Source organism: Salvelinus fontinalis, chromosome 24, assembly GCF_029448725.1.
Source record: "Salvelinus fontinalis isolate EN_2023a chromosome 24, ASM2944872v1, whole genome shotgun sequence".
NCBI lineage: Eukaryota > Metazoa > Chordata > Actinopteri > Salmoniformes > Salmonidae > Salvelinus > Salvelinus fontinalis.
The window spans coordinates 15828323-15849418 of NC_074688.1; the positions used below are offsets into that span (position 1 = coordinate 15828323).

The following is a 21096-nucleotide window of genomic DNA, read 5'->3' on the forward strand; positions in this document are numbered from 1 at the left end:
TGTCTTGTCTGTAGTGTTTCTGTAATATAGTTGTTTTCTCTATCACAGGGTGCCTGTTAGACTAAATACATGAAACCGGAATTGTCCCCCTTTATATTTTATAGATAATAACATTGGATATTTAAATTACATATTGACCTGCCGAACTGGAAATGTCCCCGGTTTTCATTTTAGAAATCGGGTCACCTTAATGTAGTCATGCATGAGCTAAAGCCAAGCTTTGCATGGTGAATACATCCACATCGGTCATTCAAAAGTGTACTCATCATTTTCAGTTCACAACTACACAAGAGGAAGAATGGAATATTGCAGAGAAATAAGCAGAACACGTTAAAGGTGGCACTTGCCAACTTTAATTGGTTCGTCACAAAAGCACTTTTGTTTAGAAACAGCCATCTCATATATGGTTCTGAACCTAGTGGGCTTGTTTTTCCCATGTTTTATCACTCTGTCATCATACCCTCTATTCGTTTTCCACAATAGGACTGCTCACATGGGTGGAGTCAGTCTCAGAAGTGCTATTAGAATACCTGCCTGCCGAAAAACCGGTTTGTCAAAACAGACATCTGACTAGCAGAGGTTTACCCAATTCATAGACGCTAACTGCTTTAGCACATATTGACATAGTATCTTCTAATCGGGACTGTTTTAGCACATATTGACATAGTATCTTCTGTTGAACAAATGGTACATTAAATTACTACACTCCTTAATATGGTTAGTGTTCCCACAAGGCCATATCTCCATGTTACATCGCTTGTTTACAGAAAACATAGGCTGCCATCTGTGCTAATTAGCTATCTAGCTCGCTCCGAACACGCTTGGCATAAGCCAAGCGAAATTTGGGAGGAAGTGTAGTTCGACAATTAGAGGCACACACAGCTCGCGGATCTGTGCAACACTTACTGTAGCAATTTATCTTTTCTTTCATTAACTGCTGAAAACGTTACATACGGAGAAGGGTTTTCAAGAAATAGCTCAGGTTAATGTAGTTCGTTTGGCAATTCCATAGTAATAGAATTAAACTGATACTCCCATTTTCACTTCATGTATTAAAAAAAATGTTTAACAAACCACACAATTATATGCACAATGAGTACTTTGAACAATTTCCACCAAATATTTGACACAAAAACAAATTTACAGGAAGAAATGTGCAGATACAAAGTTTACATCTGCAGTTTTTCCAGTAAATGTATTATTTTTTTGTTTATTGTCAAAAGTACTCATTGTGCAAAGAGTTGTATGTTTTGTTAAAGCTTACTCAACCCCAATGAGTATGATTACTTGCGATTATTGTGGATTGTCAGATTAATATAATAATTTGATTCAAACATTTACATGCTTTGCAAGGAGAACAATTTCCCGTTACCACTTTAAACAGGAAGCTGATCTGTGTGTATTGCCACTTGCAGTTTAATTTTGAATCCCCCATGGGTGTAAAGAAAATCTTTGATATGTGAACTCTCATTTATTGCGGTATTGTGTTAGAGAGAAATAGTAATGGAGTCTTTTTGTAGGCATGGTTCGTTGGACAAAGAACTCTGAAAATAAGGTATGTGGTAAACACTGGTTAAGGAGACCTTATGTTTGTTCCATGAGATCATCTTCATCAGCTAACGTTGTGTGAATTTTGGAAGAATTTATGTTTTAAAGCACATAAAGTCTCATAATTCATAAAGGTCATGTTAATTGACTGCTAATATCTCATAGAACAAAATGTATAAGATCTCCTAAACCTGTGTTTACCTCAGACCTTTCAGCATTTATTCCCAAAACCTATTCTTTCCCCATTCATTTTTCCCATAAGGATGGCTGAACGAACCTGAGCTAATTCCCGGGTTTAGGACTAAAAGTGGCGAGTTTGATTGTGTTGGGAAGAAAAGTACAATTATCACCTAGAAAATGAAGATTAAGAGCTCAGTTCAATCCAACCTGCATAGCAGTATTTACGCAGTGGCTCTTTTTCCAATGGTCAAATCAACTCACATATTGGTCTTGGGTACTGTATAAAAACCTACAACTACTACCAGGGCGACACTCTCACAGGTATGATTTCACTTGATAGAATTAGAACTGTGTGGGTACGGCATTAATATAGTAAATAAAGGATTTTTTTTAAACATAAAAAAATCTGCCCCGCCCCGATCTGTTTCACCTGTTCTTGTGATTGTCTCTTATTGTGACTTATTTTCCCCAGTGTATTTATCCCTGTGTTTCCTGTCTCTATGTGCCAGTTCGTCTTGTATGTTTTTAAGTCAACCAGCGTGTTTTTCCCGTGCTCCTGTTTTCTATTCTCTTTTCCCAGTGTCACGCCCTGACCTTAGATAAATAAAAAACATTCCCCTTTTGTGTGTGTATATACACACAAAAACAGTTTACCTGCTAAGATACTATTTTGGAAATAGGTTTAAATGAACATTTTACAAAGTAAAAAAAACAGAGTTCATATTCTTTGCAACTGATGATTTAGTGTCTTAAAAATGTAGAATCCATGATGACCACTTGTTTACAGTAGCTTTAAGGCAAGGAGAGGAGACATTTATTTCTCTATTTTGGTTAGGTCAGGGTGTGACTAGGGTGGGTAGTCTAGTTTTTTCTTTTCTATGTTGGCCTGGTATGGTTCCCAATCAGAGGCAGCTGTCTATCATTGTCTCTGATTGGGGATCATATTTAGGCAGCCCTTTCCCACCTGTTGTTTGTGGGATCTTGATTTTGTATTTTTGCTTTTTAGCCCTACAAAGCTGTATGTTTCGTTTGTTACTCTTTCTTGTTTTGTGCCGGTTATCATAAATAAAAATGATTAACATACCCCACGCTGCATCTTGGTCCGACCATCCTTCCAACAACGATCGTTACAGAAGATCCCACCACCCATGGACCAAGCAGCGTGCCCAGGAGGAGCAGGGATCCTGGGCCTGGGAGGAAAGCCAGGAGTGGAGGACATCCTGGACGTGGGACGAAATCATGGCAGGAGACAGAAGCCTGCCATGGAAGCAGGCAGAGGCAGCGAAGGAGCAACAACGACAACACCGAGGTTCGCGGCCACGACGGAAGCCCGAGAGGCAGCCTCCCAAAAATTTGGGGGGGGGGTGCACGGGGTGGTTGGCGGAGCCAAGGTGGGAACCAGAACCAACTCCCTGTACTCACCGTGTGGAGTTGGTTACCGTTCAGGTGCCATGTTTTCCGGTTCTACGCACCGTGTCTCCAGTGCTCCTCCACAGCCTGGTGCGTTCTGTGCCAGCTCCCCGCACTTGTCGTGCTAAAGTGGGTATCTGTCCAGGACGGGTTGTGCCGGCTCAGCGCTCCTGGTCTCCAGTACGCCTCCAGGGTCCAGTACATCCTCCGCCGGCTCTACAGTGCGCCTTCACAGCCCAGTGCGTCCTGTGCCAGGTCCCCGCACTCGCCATGCGAAGGTTTTTTGTCCAGGACGCGTTGTGCCAGCTCTACGCTCCAGACCTCCAGTGCGCCTCCACGGCCCAGTACATCCTGGCCTCAAGCCTCCAGTGATGATCCATGGCCCGAAGCCTCCAGTGATGATCCATGGCCCGAAGCCTCCAGAGATGATCCATGGCCCGGATCCTCCAGCGATGATCCATGGCCCGGAGCATCCAGTGACGGATCCAAGGTCCGGAGCCTCCAGCGACGGAGCCAAGGTCCGGAGCCTCCAGCGACGGAGTCAAGGTCCGGAGCCTCCAGCGACGGAGCCAAGGTCCGGAGCCTCCAGCGACGGAGCCAAGGTCCGGAGCCTCCAGCGACGGAGCCAAGGTCCGGAGCCTCCAGCGACGGAGCCAAGGTCCGGAGCCTCCAGCGACGGAGCCAAGGTCCGGAGCCTCCAGCGACGGAGCCAAGGTCCGGAGCCTCCAGCGACGGAGCCAAGGTCCGGAGCCTCCAGCGACGGAGCCAAGGTCCGGAGCCTCCAGCGACGGTTCCCAGGTCCGGAGCCTCCAGCGACGGATACAAGGTCCGGAGCCTCCAGCGACGGGTTCCCAGTCTGGAGCCTTCAGCCACCTGTTTGTGGGATCTTGATTTTGTATTGTTGCTTTTTAGCCCTACAAAGCTGTACGTTTTGTTTGTTACTCTTTCTTGTTTTGTGCCGGTTATCATAAATAAAAATGATTAACCTACCCTACGCTGCATCTTGGTTCGACCATCCTTCCAACAACGATCGTTACAACTAGTCTTTCCGGTTTTGACCCTTGCCTGTTTTTTCTGGACTCCATACCCGCCTGCCTGCCCTTTCTGCCTGCCCTGACATCTAGTCTGTCTGCCACTCTGTACCTCTTGGACTCAGAATCTGGTTTTGACCTTTTGCCTGTCCACGACCATTCTCTTGCCTACTCCTTTTGGATATAAATAAACAACTCTAACCATCTGCCTCCTGTGTCTGCATCTGGGTCTCACCTTGTGCACTAATACTTGTGGGATTAGAACTCCCAATCATTGAACTATGAGCCAATTGTTTTAGCAGACTACACCACCAGTCATAGACGTTGGGAAACAAATACGAGTTTGCATTACCACCATTGTCATCTATTTCCTGTTAAAATGGATTTAGCTACAACTATAGATGTATAATGCTCATATCCTACATGTTTTTATTTCTTAAAAGCACATACACAACCATTCAAAAGTTTGGAGTCACTTGGAAATGTCCTTGTTTTCCATGAAAACATAGATTAAATTAGTTGCAAAATGAATAGGAAATATAGTCAAGATGTTGACAATGTTATAAATAATGATTTTTTATTTAAATAATAATTGTGTCCTTCAAACTAGGCTGTGCTGGACAGGACCACGATGGCGGAGCATCGTCTGCTGCTGCTGCTGAGCATCGTCTGCTCCTTCTCCTGTCCCTGTTGTCTGGGACACCTTGGCAACTGCCCCTGAGACCCGACCTGCCTGGGGAACTCTGTGGCGTCCGAGACCGCACCGCATCAGTCTGTGGGCTTGGCCGCTGAATGGCACCAACATGGTCCATGTTAGGACTACAGGAGGGCGTAATGAACACCATGCAGAGCACAAGGGCGCAAGGGCACCGGCTACAACCATGGTATACCAGTTGTGCTGGAAGCACCGACTAATCTGGTTCCAATATATTAGAGTGATCCAATATAGTGAAACATAACGAAAGTTACGTATGTAACCATGGTTATGTGAGCTATATGGATCACTCCAATCCTCTACGGTGCTAAAGGCGCCTCAACGTGTGTCACGGCCATGGAGTCTATATACTGTATAGGGGCGGACCCCAGCCGTGACACAGGTGTACACGGGAGTAAATCTGTAAATCCTCACCTCGGATGTATCCTTCCGCCGCAGAGTGATACCAGTATATTGGAGTGATCCATATAGCTCACATAACCGTGGTTACATTTGCAACCTTCGTTTTCAGCTGTGCTAACATAATTGCAAAAGGTTTTTCTAATGATCAATTAGCCTTCTAAAATGATAAACTTGAATTAGCTAACACAACGTGCCATTGGAACACAGGAATGATGGTTGCTGATAATGGGCCTCTGTACGCCTATGAAGATATTCCATAAAAAATCTGCCGTTAACAATGTCTACACTGTATTTCTGATCAATTTGATGTTATTTTAATGGATAAAAAATTTGCTTTTCTTTCAATAACATGGACATTTCTAAGCGACCCCAAACTTTTGAACGGTAGTGTAGATGTATGGAAGCCCATTACCGCCAGAATTATTATACAGTATATATTTTTGATGTCGATTTTAAATTAAAATGTTGAAATACTAACTCAAAATTTTTAGATAGTAGAGCATACTTATCGGATATGTTTCTTCATTTGTAGCGTGATTTCAGTGGTGGCACCACATTTAACTAGGTAAGTCAGTTAAGAACACATTGTTATTTACAATGACGGCCTACCAAAAGGAAAAAGGCCTCCTGCAGGGACGGGGGCTGGGATTAAACATTTTAGAAATAAAATAAAAATATAGGACCAAACACACATCACGAAGTACAATCACATGAATTTGTTCAGGGCTACAACAAAATTGTGAAACGTCTGGGGTCCCCGTGGAGAGGTTTGAGAACCACTGGGCTAACCGAACCAGGTAAAACTAGTTGTAGAGTATGACATAGTAATACATCTGTTGTAAAACGGTTTTATATAGGCTATGATGAGACCAGATTTATTTCCAATCGGGTCATATGGTTTAAAAAAAAATTGACAACAACTGCGATTGGACAATATAACTAACAGGGCTGAGTTTCCTTTGTGCAGGGTTGCATCATGCATGTAGGCCTTTGCATCTGTAATTAAAATGTTACTCACACATTATCTCATCAATATTGTGTTGATTGATTAATTCCAGTCAATAATTTGGACTGAAATTTGAATATAAATCAAATAAATAGGCCTATTTTTTTGCTATAAATACATAGATTAGGCTATAAATACAGGAGGTTACCACTTCATTTCCCCAGGCAAAGAGGATCAGAGAGCATAGGCTTCTCTAGGCTACCTGCAGCTGTGGTTATCAGTAGGCTACAGTTGATTTAAACTGAAGCACAGATTAATTGTGCACGAGTTGGCAAATCAGTCTAAACAACAGCACTTTGTCCCTCTTTTCAATGCTTTTGTGTCAATATTTTTTTATTAAACTGAATCAAATGTGTTTGGGCATATGCCAGTTCGCCACAAGTTTGCCCTGCTGTGCTGATCTCAGGAAATTGCCACATAATGCTACAAATGAAGAAACGTATCCTATATGCATAGCCGTGAGAAGTAGTTTGGGGGAGGGGAACTATTAAAGGCCCAGTGCACTACTTCAGAAATACAAAATAATAATAACAATAAAAAATATTAATTTTTTTATTCTGATTTTTCAGGTGGTGCTGTAGCACCCCTACTTCCCGCGACTATGCCTATATGTATGTTCTACTATCTCTAAATGTAAAGCTAATACTTCGAGTTAGTATCCTAAAAATGTTGACTTAGTATCTAGAAATGTTGAGATAGTATTGATGTTTTAAAAAAAACATTTGTGGCGGAAATGGGCTTCCATATTATGGATGTGTATGAAACAGTAAGCAAATTAACTTTCAGCTAAAAATTACTTACAAATTTACTTTCAGTTCAAAATGCAGGTGTAAATGTCAGTTTATTTCTGTGTCTTGCGTTTTGAAAATGCATCACTGTTTATGCCGTATGAATTCATATTTCTGTGATAATGACAGGCTACATTTGCGCAGCGATTATGTTCGCGCGTGCACGTGCGGGGGTTCGAAAGCTTTGAACCATTCCTTACTGGAGTCCCAGCTCAAAGTTTGAGATTTGCTGTACAGCTATAGGATTGGGTGCAGCGCAAACGTCAAATTGTAGTAGTAATAATAAAAATAATAGGCAGGTAGCTAGTGGTTAGAGCGTTGGATTTGTAACCGAAAGGTTGCAAGATTGAATCACCGAGTTGACAAGGTAAAAAAATCTACAAATCTGTCGTTCTGCCCCTGAACAAGGCAGTTAACCCACTGTTCCTAGGCCGTCATTGAAAATAAGAATATGTTCTTAACTGACTTGCCTAGTTAAATAAAGATACAAATAAATTACATTTGTAAAGCGCTTTTCATTATGCAGAATAGTTTCAAAGTGCATGAATTGAAGAGAGAGAGAGAGGATTGCCTGTCGTTCTGACCTTAGTTCCTTAGTTCTTTTTTTATGTCTTTATTTTAGTTGGTCAGGGCGTGAGTTGGGGTGGGCATTCTATGTTGTGTTTCTATGTTTTGTTCTAGTCGTTATATTTCTATGTGTTTGGCCTAGTATGGTTCTCAATCAGAGGCAGGTGTCGATCGTTGTCTCTGATTGAGAATCATACTTAGGTAGCCTGTTTTCCCACTATGGGTTGTGGGTAGTTATTTTCTGTTTAGTGTTTTTTTGTTTGCACCTTACAGAACTGTTCATTTGTCGGTTTGTTGTTTTTGTTCAGTATTCATTCTTTATTAAAATTATTATGAATACGTACCACGCTGCACTTTGGTCCTCTTCTCCTTCCACCAACGACAACCGTTACAGAACTACCCACCAACCAAGGACCAAGCAGGCTGGGAAACGGGAGCAGAGGATTATGGACTCATGGACATGAGAGGAGATATGAGACGGTAAGGGACCCTGGGCACAGGCTGGGTAATATCGCCGCCCCAAAGAAGAACTGGAGGCAGCGCAAGCTGAGCGGCGGCAATATGAGGTAGCACGGCAGCGCAACAGGCAGCCCCCCCCAAAAATGTTGGGGGGGGGGGCACAGGGGGAAGGGCACACGGGGAGTGTGGCAGTCAGGTTGGAGACCTGAGCCCACTCCTCGTGCTTATCGTAAGCAGCGCGTTACTGGTCAGGCACCGTGTTATGCGGTTAAGTGCACGGTGTCGCCAGTACACGTTCATATCCCGGAGCGCTGTAGGCCAGCTCCCCGTAAGTGCCATGCGAAAGTGGGCATCCAGCCAGGGCGTGTTGTGCCGGCTCAGCGTGTCTGGTCTCCGGTACGCCATTTCGGTCCAGGGTATCCTGCGCCGGCTCTGCGAGCTGTGTCTCCGGGGCGCTGGCAGGGTGCAGTGCGTCCTATGCCTGCGCTCCGCTCGTGCCGGGCGAATGTGTGCATTGAGCCTATGGGAGAGGTGCGAGTGGTATGCACCAGATCTCCAGTGCTCACTCACAGCCCGGTTCAACCTGTGCCTGCACTCTGGAGGGTCCGGGCTAGAGTAGTCATCCAGCCTGGGGGAGTGGTGCCAGAGCTCCAGTGCTCCCCCACAGCCCGGTCCTTCCGGTGCCTCCTCCAAGCACCAGGCCTCCTGTAGGTCTCCCCAGCCTGTGGCAGCCCCACGCACCAGGCTGTCTCTCCGTCTCCTCCCTCCAGGTTCTCTCTCCAAGCCAGAGCCACCCGTCTGTCCTGAGCCGCCCGTCTGTCCTGAGCCGCATGAGCCGCCCGTCTGTCCTGAGCCGACCGTCTGTCCTGAGCCGCCCGTCTGTCCTAAACCGCCCGCCTGTCCTGAGCCGCCTGAGCCGACCGTCTGTCCTGAGCCGCCCGCCCGTCTGTCCAGAGGCGGCCGTCTGTCCAGAGGCGGCTCAGTTTTTTGTTTGCACCTTACAGAACTGTTCGATTGTCGGTTTGTTGTTTTTGTTCAGTATTCATTCTTTATTAAAAGTATTATGAATACGTACCACGCTGCACTTTGGTCCTCTTCTCCTTCCACCAACGACAACCATAAATAAATATTCAGCTTCAAAAGAATATTACATCTGCAATACGTAATTTTTGGGGGGACCTGACAAAATTCACATGGAAATATGTCATTTTCGTTGAAAGCAAGTCTAAGAAGCGGTAGATTTGTTCTATGTGCACTGTCTATGCTTCCTCTTTTTAACTTTTGTTTTTCAGTCTTTTACTTTCAGTTTTGTACACCATCTTCAAACATCTTAAAATATCATATTTTTGGTTATGGAAAATATAGTTCACAGCGGTTTAGAGGGTACACTGACTCTCTACACTATATGTGCTTGTTTTGCTATCAGGAAATGGCGGTTAACTGTTTAATTTGCAAATTGACCAGCAATGGCGAATCAATCAACAATTACTAGCATAGGCCTAATGGTTTTTTGGTATGTCAAAATTTCTTGACATTTATAATTTACTTATGAAGCTTGCATTTGGAATTTGTTGTTCAAATTAATAATTACATAATGAAAATGCGTTGTAGACAAAATAATGAAAAGGGCTGTCTGGTAGCCTCAATAAATGTGTAGCTGAACAAGTCATTGCATGTAAAGATTTTTTTTTTTTTTTTTTTTACTTGGAAAAAGCTTGACACGACTTGACTTTTTATTTAACTAGGCAAGTCAGTTAAGAACAAATTCTTATTTACAATGACGGCCTACCAAAAGGCAAAAGGCCTCCTGCGGGGCCGGGAGCTGGGATTAAAATAAAACAAATAAAAAATAAAATAAATATAGGACAAAACACACATGACAAGAGAGACAACACAACACTACATAAAGAGAGACCTAATACAACAACATAGCAAGGCAGCAACACATGACAACACAGCATGGTAGCACCACAACATGACAACAACATAGTAGCAACACAACATGGTAGTAGCACACAACATGGTACAAACATTATTGGGCACAGACAACAGCACAAAGGTCAAGAAGGTAGAGACAACAATACATCACGCAAAGCAGCCACAACTGTCAGTAAATGTCCATGATTGAGTCTTTGAATGAAGAGATTGAGATAAAACTGCCCATTGTGAGTGTTTGTTGCAGCTCGTTCCAGTCGCTAGCTGCAGCAAACTGAAAAGACGAGCGACCCAGGGATGTGTGTGCTTTGGGGACCTTTAACAGAATGTGACTGGCAGAACGGGTGTTGTATGTGGAGGATGAGGGTTGCAGTAGATATCTCAGATAGGGGAGAGTGAGGCCTAATAGGGTTTTACTTGTAAAGACATTTAATAGAAAGACAATGTGACACACAAATATTAAATGTAGCTGCCAAGGTTTGTTGCATGTTGCAAAAAAACTGTCCAGAATATACAGGGAGCCTTGGTCATGCTCCTGGCCGTCCAAGACACTGTCAGGAGGAGTAACTGTGCATAGACAATCCCCCTGACACACCTCTGGAGTGTTAGGAGTGAACTTTTGTGCAAGACATGCTGGCAGACTACTGAGACAAAGGTTGGAAATAGGGGTAACACCCTGACACACCACCCTGGAAGCTGACAGATCAAGTTCTCATTTACAACTGCGACCTGGCCAAGATTAAGAAAAGCAGCGTGACACAAATAACAACACAGTTACACATGGAATAAACAAACGTACAGTCAATAACACAATAGGAAAAAAATCTATGTACAGTGTGTGCAAATGAGGTAAGATTAGGGAGGTAAGGCAATGAATAGGCCGTAGTGGCGAAGTAATTACAATTTAGCAGTTAAACACTGGAGTGATAGATGTGCAGAGGATGAATGTGCAAGTAGAAACACTTGGGTGCAAAGGAGCAAAAATAAATAAATAACAATATGGGGATGAGGTAGTTGGATGGGCTATTTACAGATGGGCTATGTACAGGTGCAGATATCTGTGAGCTGCTCTGACAGCTGATGCTTAAAGTTAGTGAGGGAGATATGAGTAGACAGGGCAGGGCAGGGCAGGGCAATGCATCAGAGATTAAAAATACATACCGGAAATACAAGAGCCAGACCAGTGCCCCAAAAAGTCTGGTTAATAATACTTTCCTGCGGACATCTTATCTTCACCTCCTATCATCAAAAGGACCAACACCACGGACAACAGGTAAAGTCAGTTTAAATATCATTGTATTCATCATTCTGGCTTCTTTTTTAGGGCGACTTCGTTTCAGTCTGATGTATTAGGCAACCCTTCTGGTAATTGGCTGACTCCACCCAATTGAGCACACTGTATTCCTACAGACTCACTGTTGACAGATGCCTCCCTTTCCCCTGCCCTGTCTGCTCAGGTCACAGTGGCCAGTCATTGGCCACACACATGTCCCTCCCTGCTCCTTTTACTTGTTTTGCTGATGTGACGATCTCTTTCTTCCCTTCATTCAGACTGTGCCCCAGGTATGCTCAGTAGAATGTAACACAGCTTGCTGCTCTGCTTGCTCTGAACTCCATTTTTGGCTTGACACTGATCTTCAGCTGTTGGTTATCCTTTGTATCTAGGTAGGTTTTACAGATGCCTTTGTTTGTTCTGAACTATTTATGATGCTTTTGTTGTAGAGATTACCGCAAAGTAAAATTAAGTTTTAAAGAGTTAAATGTGTGTACATGGACTGTCAACCTCCAGTACTTATACTGTCTTAAACATATCTGTCATTTAAAATCCTTTTTTTCTCCACCACCAATAGGTTCGTCAGACCACAGACTAAGCCATGACCCAAAGCAGCATGTCTCGTGAGGAGGCCTACACTGCCCTGATGAGGGGGGTCAAAGAGCTGGACCTCAACGGGCCAAACATACCCAGCGACTTAGTACTGATCGGCGACCAAGCCTTCCCACTGGCCATGAACGCCTGTGGCCAGGTCCTGATGGCTGCCTCATTCTACGGCCGAGGCCGGGTGGTGGTGCTGGGTCACGAGGGTTACCTCACTGCCTTTCCTGCCCTGGTGGAGAATGCGCTGACCTGGCTGACAGGCTCGTCCTGTGACAGCACTACCGTGGGCGTCCACCAGAGCTGTAAGGCCGTGGCCGACAATCTGAGCTACTCCAGCCTCCAACCCAAGGTAGGGGGCTTCTGTGAGGGCCTGGGAGTGTATGTGACGGATGCGTACTGCGTGGGTCCAGAGGTGAAGGAGCTGGTAGAGTTCCTGAAGGCGGGAGGCGGGCTGCTGATGGCTGGCCAGGCTTGTAGCTGGGCCGAGGGGCCCAAACAGAACAACCTGCTGGGTTTCCCTGGGAACAAGGTGTCCAGTGTGGCTGGCATCTACTTCTCGGCCCAAGTTGGGGAGCAGGGTATTCTCCCTGTGCCTCCACAGATCCCTTCCAGCTTGCTGGCTGTGGCGTAAGTATTGTGCACTTCATGGCATATTAATATAGAGATACTGTAGTAAAACGGAAAAGTAAACATGGTGGTATTTTCTGCCTCATATCACCACCTCCTATAACCAGGTGTAAAAAACAAAACAAGAAAGCAGAGTTTATTTAACTCCAGAAATCACCTGGTTAAAATAAATGTTTAATCAATTGTTTTTTTGAGCTATTTTTATGTGTCTTAAGTTCTCTTGTCTAATCATACCTACACTTTCACTCTCTTCTTTCCCTAGGATGAGCAAGGACTTCAAGGATGACCTGGAGTTCCTCCTGGAGGGCGTGACTGAGTTTGATATCCAGGGCGGGACTATTTGCTCAGAGGTGCTGGTACACGGCCCTCTGGCATTCCCCATTGGCACCACACAGGATGGCAGGGCCTTTTTGGCCGGGGCATACTACGGCCAGGGCCGAGTCATCGTGGTCACCCACGAGGGATTCTTGGGCCGAGAGCAGCTGTCCCCCTTCATGCTCAATGCCGTGCGCTGGTTGGACGAGGGTCGTAACGGCTTGGTAGGCGTCCTGCCCCAGCTCGGCGCCGCCCACGCCCTGCTGAGCAAGTCTGGCCTGCGCTGTGAGAAGAGTGGCTTCAGGAAGGAGCTCAGTGTCTACGTCTGCACCTCCTACAGCGATGCCCAGGCCGACGAAATTCAGGACTTTGTGGCCGAGGGTGGGGGCCTACTGATCGGGGGCCACGCCTGGTACTGGGCCCAGGCCAACCCGGGCCACAACACCATGACAGGGTACGCAGGCAACCGCATCCTCAACAAGATGGGCCTCAGCCTGTTGGGGAACACTCTGGATGCAGGCTGCTACAAGGCCCCAGTCCCGGGTCAGACCTGCTCTGAGGGCTTCCACTTCCGCCACCTGCTGCGCCGCTTTGCCGGTCACGTGACCCAGGGCGAGGCGCTGACAGAGCATGAGGAGGCCGGTCTGAAGAAGCTTGGCGGTGACTGTGCCAATTACCTGCACATGCGGGCGCACGACTGTGCCTCGTACACCTCGGTGCTGGCCATGCTCACTGACGTGCTGAAGGAGACGGGCATCCCCCAGGTGTGCCACAGCTGTCCAGTGATAAGCGCCAAGGACCACCTGCTGCTCAGTGTAGGCGCGGAGGTGTACAAGGTGTGCCAGGACCCAGATGCCCTACTGCCTTACCTGATCAAGGACCAGCCCATGATGCCTGCCTTGTCCAATGCCAGGGTTAGGATCAACTGTAATACAGCAGGTTAGTAGTCTCTCATTCTCTCTTATGGGACATGAGCTCTAAAAGGGAAGATCATGGGTCTAATGGAGATGGTTTAGTCTTGGGAACCATTATGAAACACACCAGGAGTAATGGCTTAGCTAAAACGGGTGTGAAAAAATACTTTTCGCAATAGCTACTCTGCTTATATGTAAGTTCATTGGTTAGCGTTGTAATACGTGTTTCTAACCTTACTTTCACTATTATATTCTGTTGTGTTTGAATATAACCACTACTGAACATTGTCTTAGGAGGAGAGGAGTGGCTCAGCACCGGTCTGTTCCTTTCCCCTGGGATGAGGACGTACATGGCCATGCCACCACAAATCGTCAACCAGGGCTGGAAGGTATCCAATGCGGCTTTTTGTTTTGTCTTATAATTATAAATTCTATTGAATCAAATAACGTTTTATTTGTTTTGAGATCAAGCCCTCAAGAACTTGGTGAATTGATTGATTGATTGACTGATGCCCCTGTTACCATCAGGTCCAGATAGGCTGTCAGACTGACAACATTGGGAATTCGAGCGAGCTGAAGCGAGCGCCAGTGGTTCATGAGCGCTTCCCCATAGACTCAGAGATGATGCAGGTGTGCAACCTGTGGGGCGGTCTCATCTATCTCATCGCCCCTCCTAAGACCCAGGTGGAGGGGGTGGAGGTCATTATTCAGGGGGCTGTGCCGGCCCCCTACTACAAGACTGGTAAGTGGGTGGGAGAGGTGGGAGTCTATGATGCATTTTACACTTTGGTCTTATAATGCATCCAGGTGATCTATTATAAGGGTGTTTCAACTATGAGTTGTTATAACTCATGAGTTGTTATGACCACTTATAGCAAGTGTTATAATGCACTATAAGTGTGCCATTATTATATGTGTGTGCCTCATAGAAAGTTTCACAGAGAGGGTTTTTCAATGAAACTAACCTGGATAAATACCAGGTTAATAAAAGATAACACAAAGTACATACACCATAAAGAGAACAAAGTACATTACTCCATCCAGCCCCCTCATTTACTCATTTACAATATATCCGTCTGGGACCCTTCTGACTTCATCCAGGCAGAATATTTCATATCTTTTAACCTCTTTTTGTACCCAATTTCTTGTAAATGAATCAAATCTTTATTCATTTCTCAGAGTTGTATTCATGTATTCTGATCTGCTATTCATGTATTCCTAATACATAATTGAGTTGCTTCCTGCTCGCTGTTGCCATTTAGAATGTACAATGATGAAGGCTGCCACAGATTAAAAGGGGAAATGACACAGCCTTTGTTCTGTATGAAACATCTGTAGAATACAGAGATGAACTAAGCTGGGAACAGCTATGCTCTCAGATAGACTGTGCCATTGCAGCTGTGTTACTAAAACTAAAGCTGAATCCCTGCTGTTATGAGAATGGATTTGCAATGTGCTACTCATCATTGTGGTAGGAAATCACACTGTCCCAAAGATTTGTCTGGTAATAGTCATCATGAAGGCCATTTAATGTATGTTGTTCACCTATGCTAGGCTTATCTGTTACCTCTAATTGGCATACCAAGCTGAGATGAGATTGATTGACTGATCATGAAGACACACACAGCCCGGTCATAACACCTCATTAAAATGATAAATTCTGTCAAATGATCCAGGATTTTTCTCCAACCCTTGCCTCTCTCCTGTCTCTAGGGGTGACCACACCTGCAGACTGGGCAGTACTGCGGACCGCCCCTTCCCCCTGGGCAGAGATGGAGTTTGAGAACATCATCCTGACCGTCCACTCTGACGTGGTCCGAGGTGTGGATCGGCCTGACCTGGTGGCAGCGCTCTGGGATGACATCATGAGGGGAATAGCTGACCTGGCTGCCGTCCCCGCAAAGTTCCCACGCAAGGAGCGCTTTGTGGCTGACGTCCAGATTTCCCACGGTTAGCGTCTGTTCCTCTTATTTCGTAGCATGGACAAACAGTCATGACTGGAATTGACTATGGTAGGCAACCAGGGATTGTGTAATTGCTGGATATGAACAGGAAAAAGAGAGATTATCTGAAAAGACATTGCCCCCCAAAAAATGTATATGTATTTTGAGTCAGGTAGGACAGTACCTATACAGTTTCTAAGTGAGTAAGTTGTTGTGCTGTAGAAAATGTGTTGTACGCAAGTAACCTACACTCTTAGGAAAAAAAAGGTTTCTTTGGCTGTCCCCATAGGAGAACCCCTTTTGGTTCCAGGTAGAACCCTTTTTGCTTCCATGGAGAACCCTTTTTGCTTCCATGTAGAACCCTTTCCACAGAGCTACGTGGAACCAAAAAGTATTCTCCCATGGGGACAGACACAGAACCCGTTTGGAACCCTTTTTTAAAAGAGTGTAAGCAGTGGGCTGCACAACCTCTGCCCTGTCAGTATCCAGACATTGATCAGACCATCTCCTTCCTCTCTCCCTTCCCCCCCTACAGGCTTCATGCATGCAGGCTACCCTATCATGATACAATCCTCCTCCGCCCCAAACCTGGTGAACCCTGTAGCAGCCCGCAGCTCGGGCCTGTGGGGAGCCATACACGAGCTGGGTCACAACCAGCAGAGAGGAGTCTGGGAGTTCCCCTCGCACACCACTGAGTGCACGTGTAACCTGTGGTCCGTGTACGTGCACGAGGAGGTGTTGGGTGTGAAACGGGATCAGGCCCACCCCAACATGGCGCTGGCCAACCGACAGAGCCGTGCCGAGGGGTACGCTAAAGGGGGCAGGAATCTGGCCAGCTGGGACATGTGGGTGGCACTGGAGACCTACATGCAGGTGACATGAGATTGTAGTGACGTATACTATATAGTATGCCCTGCTGCAGAGTATGTTGTGTACAAACCCTACAATTAGTGCTTGTGAAAAGGCATGTGTAGATAGACAGGAAAGCATAGATGCAACAGTAAAACATCTACAAAAAAATGTACTTCATCTAGGGTTGAGTTTGTGTAAACAGTTTCTCTTCGTTGTCCTCCTTCCCACCAGCTCCAGGACCAGTTTGGCTGGGACGCCTTCAAGAAGGTGTTTGCTGCCTACCACACCATGCAGAACGTGCCCAAAGACAACCAGGGAAAGATGAACCTGTATACTGAGACCTTCTCCCTGGCGGTCGAGAGGAACCTGGCTCCTTTCTTCAAGGCCTGGGGCTGGCCCATTGAGCCCGCTACAGAGGAAAAGCTCTCTAACATGCCGGTGTGGAGCGACCACCCTATGGCCCAGTATGGCTGACCTATAGGGGAGGTCACCCCCTTATATTGGGGGTCAGAGGTCACAGGTCAGGGATTGCTGGTGAAGGGTAGGTACTGTTTGGTGACGGGTTAAGGTAAAGGAGTGGTGACTAGGAGATTGCTGGCCTGGTGTAGAAATGCTACTGCAAGAATCATGGTTGCGTCTGTTGTGCAAAGAAATAATTAATTATAACGTTTTTTGAGGTCGTCACAAAGGGCTTGCTGAGGAGATTGGGTCTATTCTTGGCTATAAATGCAATTGTATATTCTAGTGCACTTCAGAAGAGTCCGCGCAAGTGCCTTATTCATCATAAGTCGGATGTTTTACAGGGTTTATTTCATTCCAAATGTAGTTATGTGCCCAATAAAGCACCTTATTCTGAAGTCGTATATGTTTTTGATACTGTATACAAAGCTATAGAACTGTACCTCTTGTTATTTCATTTGTATTATTATATTATTCTCACTTATTCCTAGAAAGCACATATAAAGAATAATAAATATGTATCTCTCAAAACATAGTTCTTTATTCATTCACTGTAGTTCATAATTACATTTTCACAGTAGGATGCACAGGACTGGGCTGAAGGACTGGTACTGGTATGTGAAGTGAAGTTTTAGCTCACTTTGCCACTGTCAAATCATGGATAGAAACGCACGAGTGGGATGCTACTTCTCGGTCACTGCTGGGCAGTTGTTGTGAAACAAGTCCCCTGTTGGTGCTTCAGAGTACTGCTGCAGGAAACCGTTCAGGTCCAGCAGTGAGTGCTGGTCCTCTCAGTTCTGCTCAGCGTTGAGGGTGGTGGCGCCGCCGCTATGGACATGCTTACCGTTGTTGTCCACACAGCAGTAGGCGTTCCAAATGTACTCAGGGATGTTGACGCTTCGGACGTTATTCTTGACAATCCAGTTGTCTGTGGAGGGGATGGCGCCGACCAGCACGCAGGCCTTGGCACACTGGGCCTTGAACAGGTCGGTGAGCTGGGACTCGTGGCAGGCCCAGGCGTTCTGGTTGAGCTTGGGGTTCTGGGGCACCACGTTGGTCAGGGTGAAGGTGGCGTTGCGACTGGGGGGAAAAGGAAGTGGGTGACCGTGTGAGATTAAGAATAGAGAAAAAGGAGAGATATATTGTAGGTTTAAGCAATTTGTCATGAGATTAATTACTAAGTGTTACAAAGTAGCAATGGCATATTGAGTCCCACTTGGACTGTAGTCCACAGTGAACTAAGAAACAATTCTAACAGCATTGGAATTGCATGATATCTGTTCAAAGCAGAGCCGGTATTGTGGAGTAAAACTACCTGCATGGTGTCCATTGGGGTTGAGATGGCCGCGGTCGAGGCCAGAGTGGGTGTAGTCCTCGTTGAGTGCCTGTCTCTCACCCAGGTAAACCCCAGAGTGATCTTTCCCCAGCCAGTACCCATCCTGCACCCCACGAGCTGGGAGGGAAAATAAACTGCTGTTACAACTCAAAGTTTTAGATCAATTCAAACAGAAAATATAATTTGTCTTTAAAATGTTTTAGGCATCTCAGTTTATTTCAATGTTTTTTCCCCAAATTTATTTAGGCAACAATCTGCCTCCATATAGTACAACACAGGACACAACAAATATGATGATCTAGAGCCTTTTTGAATTTGTGTCACCAACATAGAGTTATTGATGTGAATTGTTGAGGAGACCATCCTATGGCATGTCTGTTTCTAGCCAAAGACACATCTGCCCTGTTCTCATGACCCACATGTGGCTCCACAAACCAGCGCTTCTCCCTGCCTCCTCCGTTGCTGGGCTGGAAGCGGTAGGCTGAATACACAGCAATGCGGTGGTTGGTGTTGTACAGCATGGCAAAGTGGTACCTGTTGTGGAGCGCTGGCACAGGTCGGGCAGCACCGGGGGTGTCAGCGCCCCAGCCTAGTACCTTCCCTGGTAAAAATACTCCACACACTCTGGGATGTCCTCGAAGTTGACCATCACATCCCCCTCAACAAGGGACAGGGTTCCAGCCAGGAATACAGACAGGGCTATTGGGATCGGCATCATTGGATGGGACGTTCCTACTTCCTAGTTGATTGCTTTCTCCTCATGTTCTCTGGTCACGACTAGCTGTGTCTGCCCACTCACCTGTCCTGCACCAAGCTATGCCTCTGAAGCAGAGCCCAATGGTTGAACCCGTATAGCCTGTTTAACCAGCAGGTCACAGTGTCTGGGTAGATCCAAATGTACATGGTTCTCTCACGTGGTGTGTACATTAGATAGACCAGCTGTTCTGCTTTTGATGAAACCAAGATTGAACTCTTTGGCCTGAATGCCAAGCGTCACGTCTGGAGGAAACCTGGCACCATCCCTACGGTGAAGCATGGTGGTGGCAGCGTCATGCTGTGGGGATGTTTTACAGTGGCAGGGACTGGAAGAATAGTCACGATCGAGGCAAATATGAACGGAGTAAAGTACAAAGAGATCCTTGATGAAAACCTGCTCCAAAGCACTCAGGACCTCAGACTGTTGGAAGGTTCACCTTCCAACAGGACAACAACCCTAAGCACACAGCCAAGACAACACAGGAGTGGCTTCGGGACAAGTCTCTGAATGTCCTTGAGTGGCCCAGCCAGAGACTGGACTTGAACCTGATCGAACATCTCTGGAGAGACCTGAAAATAGCTATGCAGCAACGCTCCCCATCCAACCTGACAGACCTTAAGAGGATCTGCAGAGAGGAATGGGAGGACCTCCCCAAATACTAGTGTGCCAAGCTTGCAGCATCATGCCGAAGAAAACTCGAGCTTATAATCACTGCCAAAGGTGCTTTAACAAAGTACTGGGTTAAGGGTCTGAATACCTACCTGTATGTAAATGTGATATTTCCGTTTTTCTTTGTATACATTTGCAAACATTTTGAAAAACCTGTTTTTGATTTGCCGTTATGGGGTATTGTGTGTAGATTGATGAGGAAAAAAAATAATTTAATACATTTTAGAATAAGGCTGTAACGTAACAATGTGGAAAAAGTCAAGGGGTCTGAATACTTTCCGAATGCACTGTTTGTAAAGTCTAGTAAGTGTGTGTGTGTAGGGTCAGTGCAGATAGTTCCGGTAACATTAATTTACATTTTAGTTGAAAAATTTTAATCAGAAAAATTATAGAGCAATGTGCAGTACCAGTCAAAAGTTTGTACACACCTACTTATTTTTTTACTATTTTCTTCATTGTAGAAAAATGGTGAAGAAACATATGGAATCATGTAGTAACCCAAAAAAGTGTTAAACAAATAACAATATACATTATGTTTGAGATTCTTCAAAGTAGCCACCCTTTGCCTTGATGACAGCTTTGCACACTCGTGGCATTCTCTCAACCAGCTTCACCTGGAAGGATTTTCCAACAGTCTTCAAGGAGTTCCCACATATGCTGAACACTTGTTGGCAACTTTTCCTTCACTCTGAATTCCAACTCATCCCAAACCATCTCAATTGGGTTGAGGTCGAGTGACTGTGGAGGCAAGGTAATCTGATGCAGCACTCCATCACTCTCCTTCTTGGTCAAATAGCCCTTACACAGCCTGGAGGTTTGTTGGTTCATTGTCCTGTTGAAAAACAAATGAAAGTCCCACTAAGCGCAAACCAGATGGGAGGGCGTATCGCTGCAGAATGCTCAGGTAGACATGCTGCTTAAGTGTGCCTTGAATTTCTAAATAAATCACAGTGTCACCAGCAAAGCACCATCACACCTCCTCCTCCATGCTTCACGGTGGGAACCAACCATGCGGATATCATCCGTTCACCTACTCTGCGTCTTACAAAGACACAGCGGTTGGTACCAAAAATCTCACATTTGGACTCATCAGACCAAAGGACAGATTTCCACCGGTCTAATGTCCATTGCTTGTGTTTCTTGGCCCAAGCAAGTCTCTTCTTATTATTGGTGTCCTTTAGTAGTGGTTTCTTTGCAGCAATTCGACCATGAAGGCCGTACATTTAGCAAGTCAGTTAAGAACAAATTCTCATTTACAATGAAGGCCTACACCGACCAAACCCAGATAATGCTGGGCCAATTGTACG

General features: G+C 45.5%; 1 protein-coding gene and 1 pseudogene across 1 annotated transcript; one reads left to right on the forward strand and one right to left on the reverse strand.

Moving 5' to 3' along the window:
- The first annotated feature begins 11899 nt into the window (after positions 1 to 11899).
- Positions 11900 to 17425, forward strand: LOC129822014 (TRPM8 channel-associated factor homolog). The gene is made up of 7 exons (XM_055879849.1): positions 11900 to 12544; positions 12807 to 13798; positions 14068 to 14162; positions 14302 to 14515; positions 15487 to 15723; positions 16252 to 16589; positions 16800 to 17425. Exons 1-7 carry the CDS (start codon positions 11916 to 11918, stop codon positions 17040 to 17042), a joined length of 2748 nt encoding a protein of 915 aa, XP_055735824.1. The 5' UTR covers positions 11900 to 11915; the 3' UTR covers positions 17043 to 17425.
- Positions 17426 to 17710: 285 nt separating this feature from the next.
- Positions 17711 to 19078, reverse strand: LOC129821687 (endonuclease domain-containing 1 protein-like; annotated as a pseudogene).
- Between the last annotated feature and the right edge of the window lie 2018 nt (positions 19079 to 21096).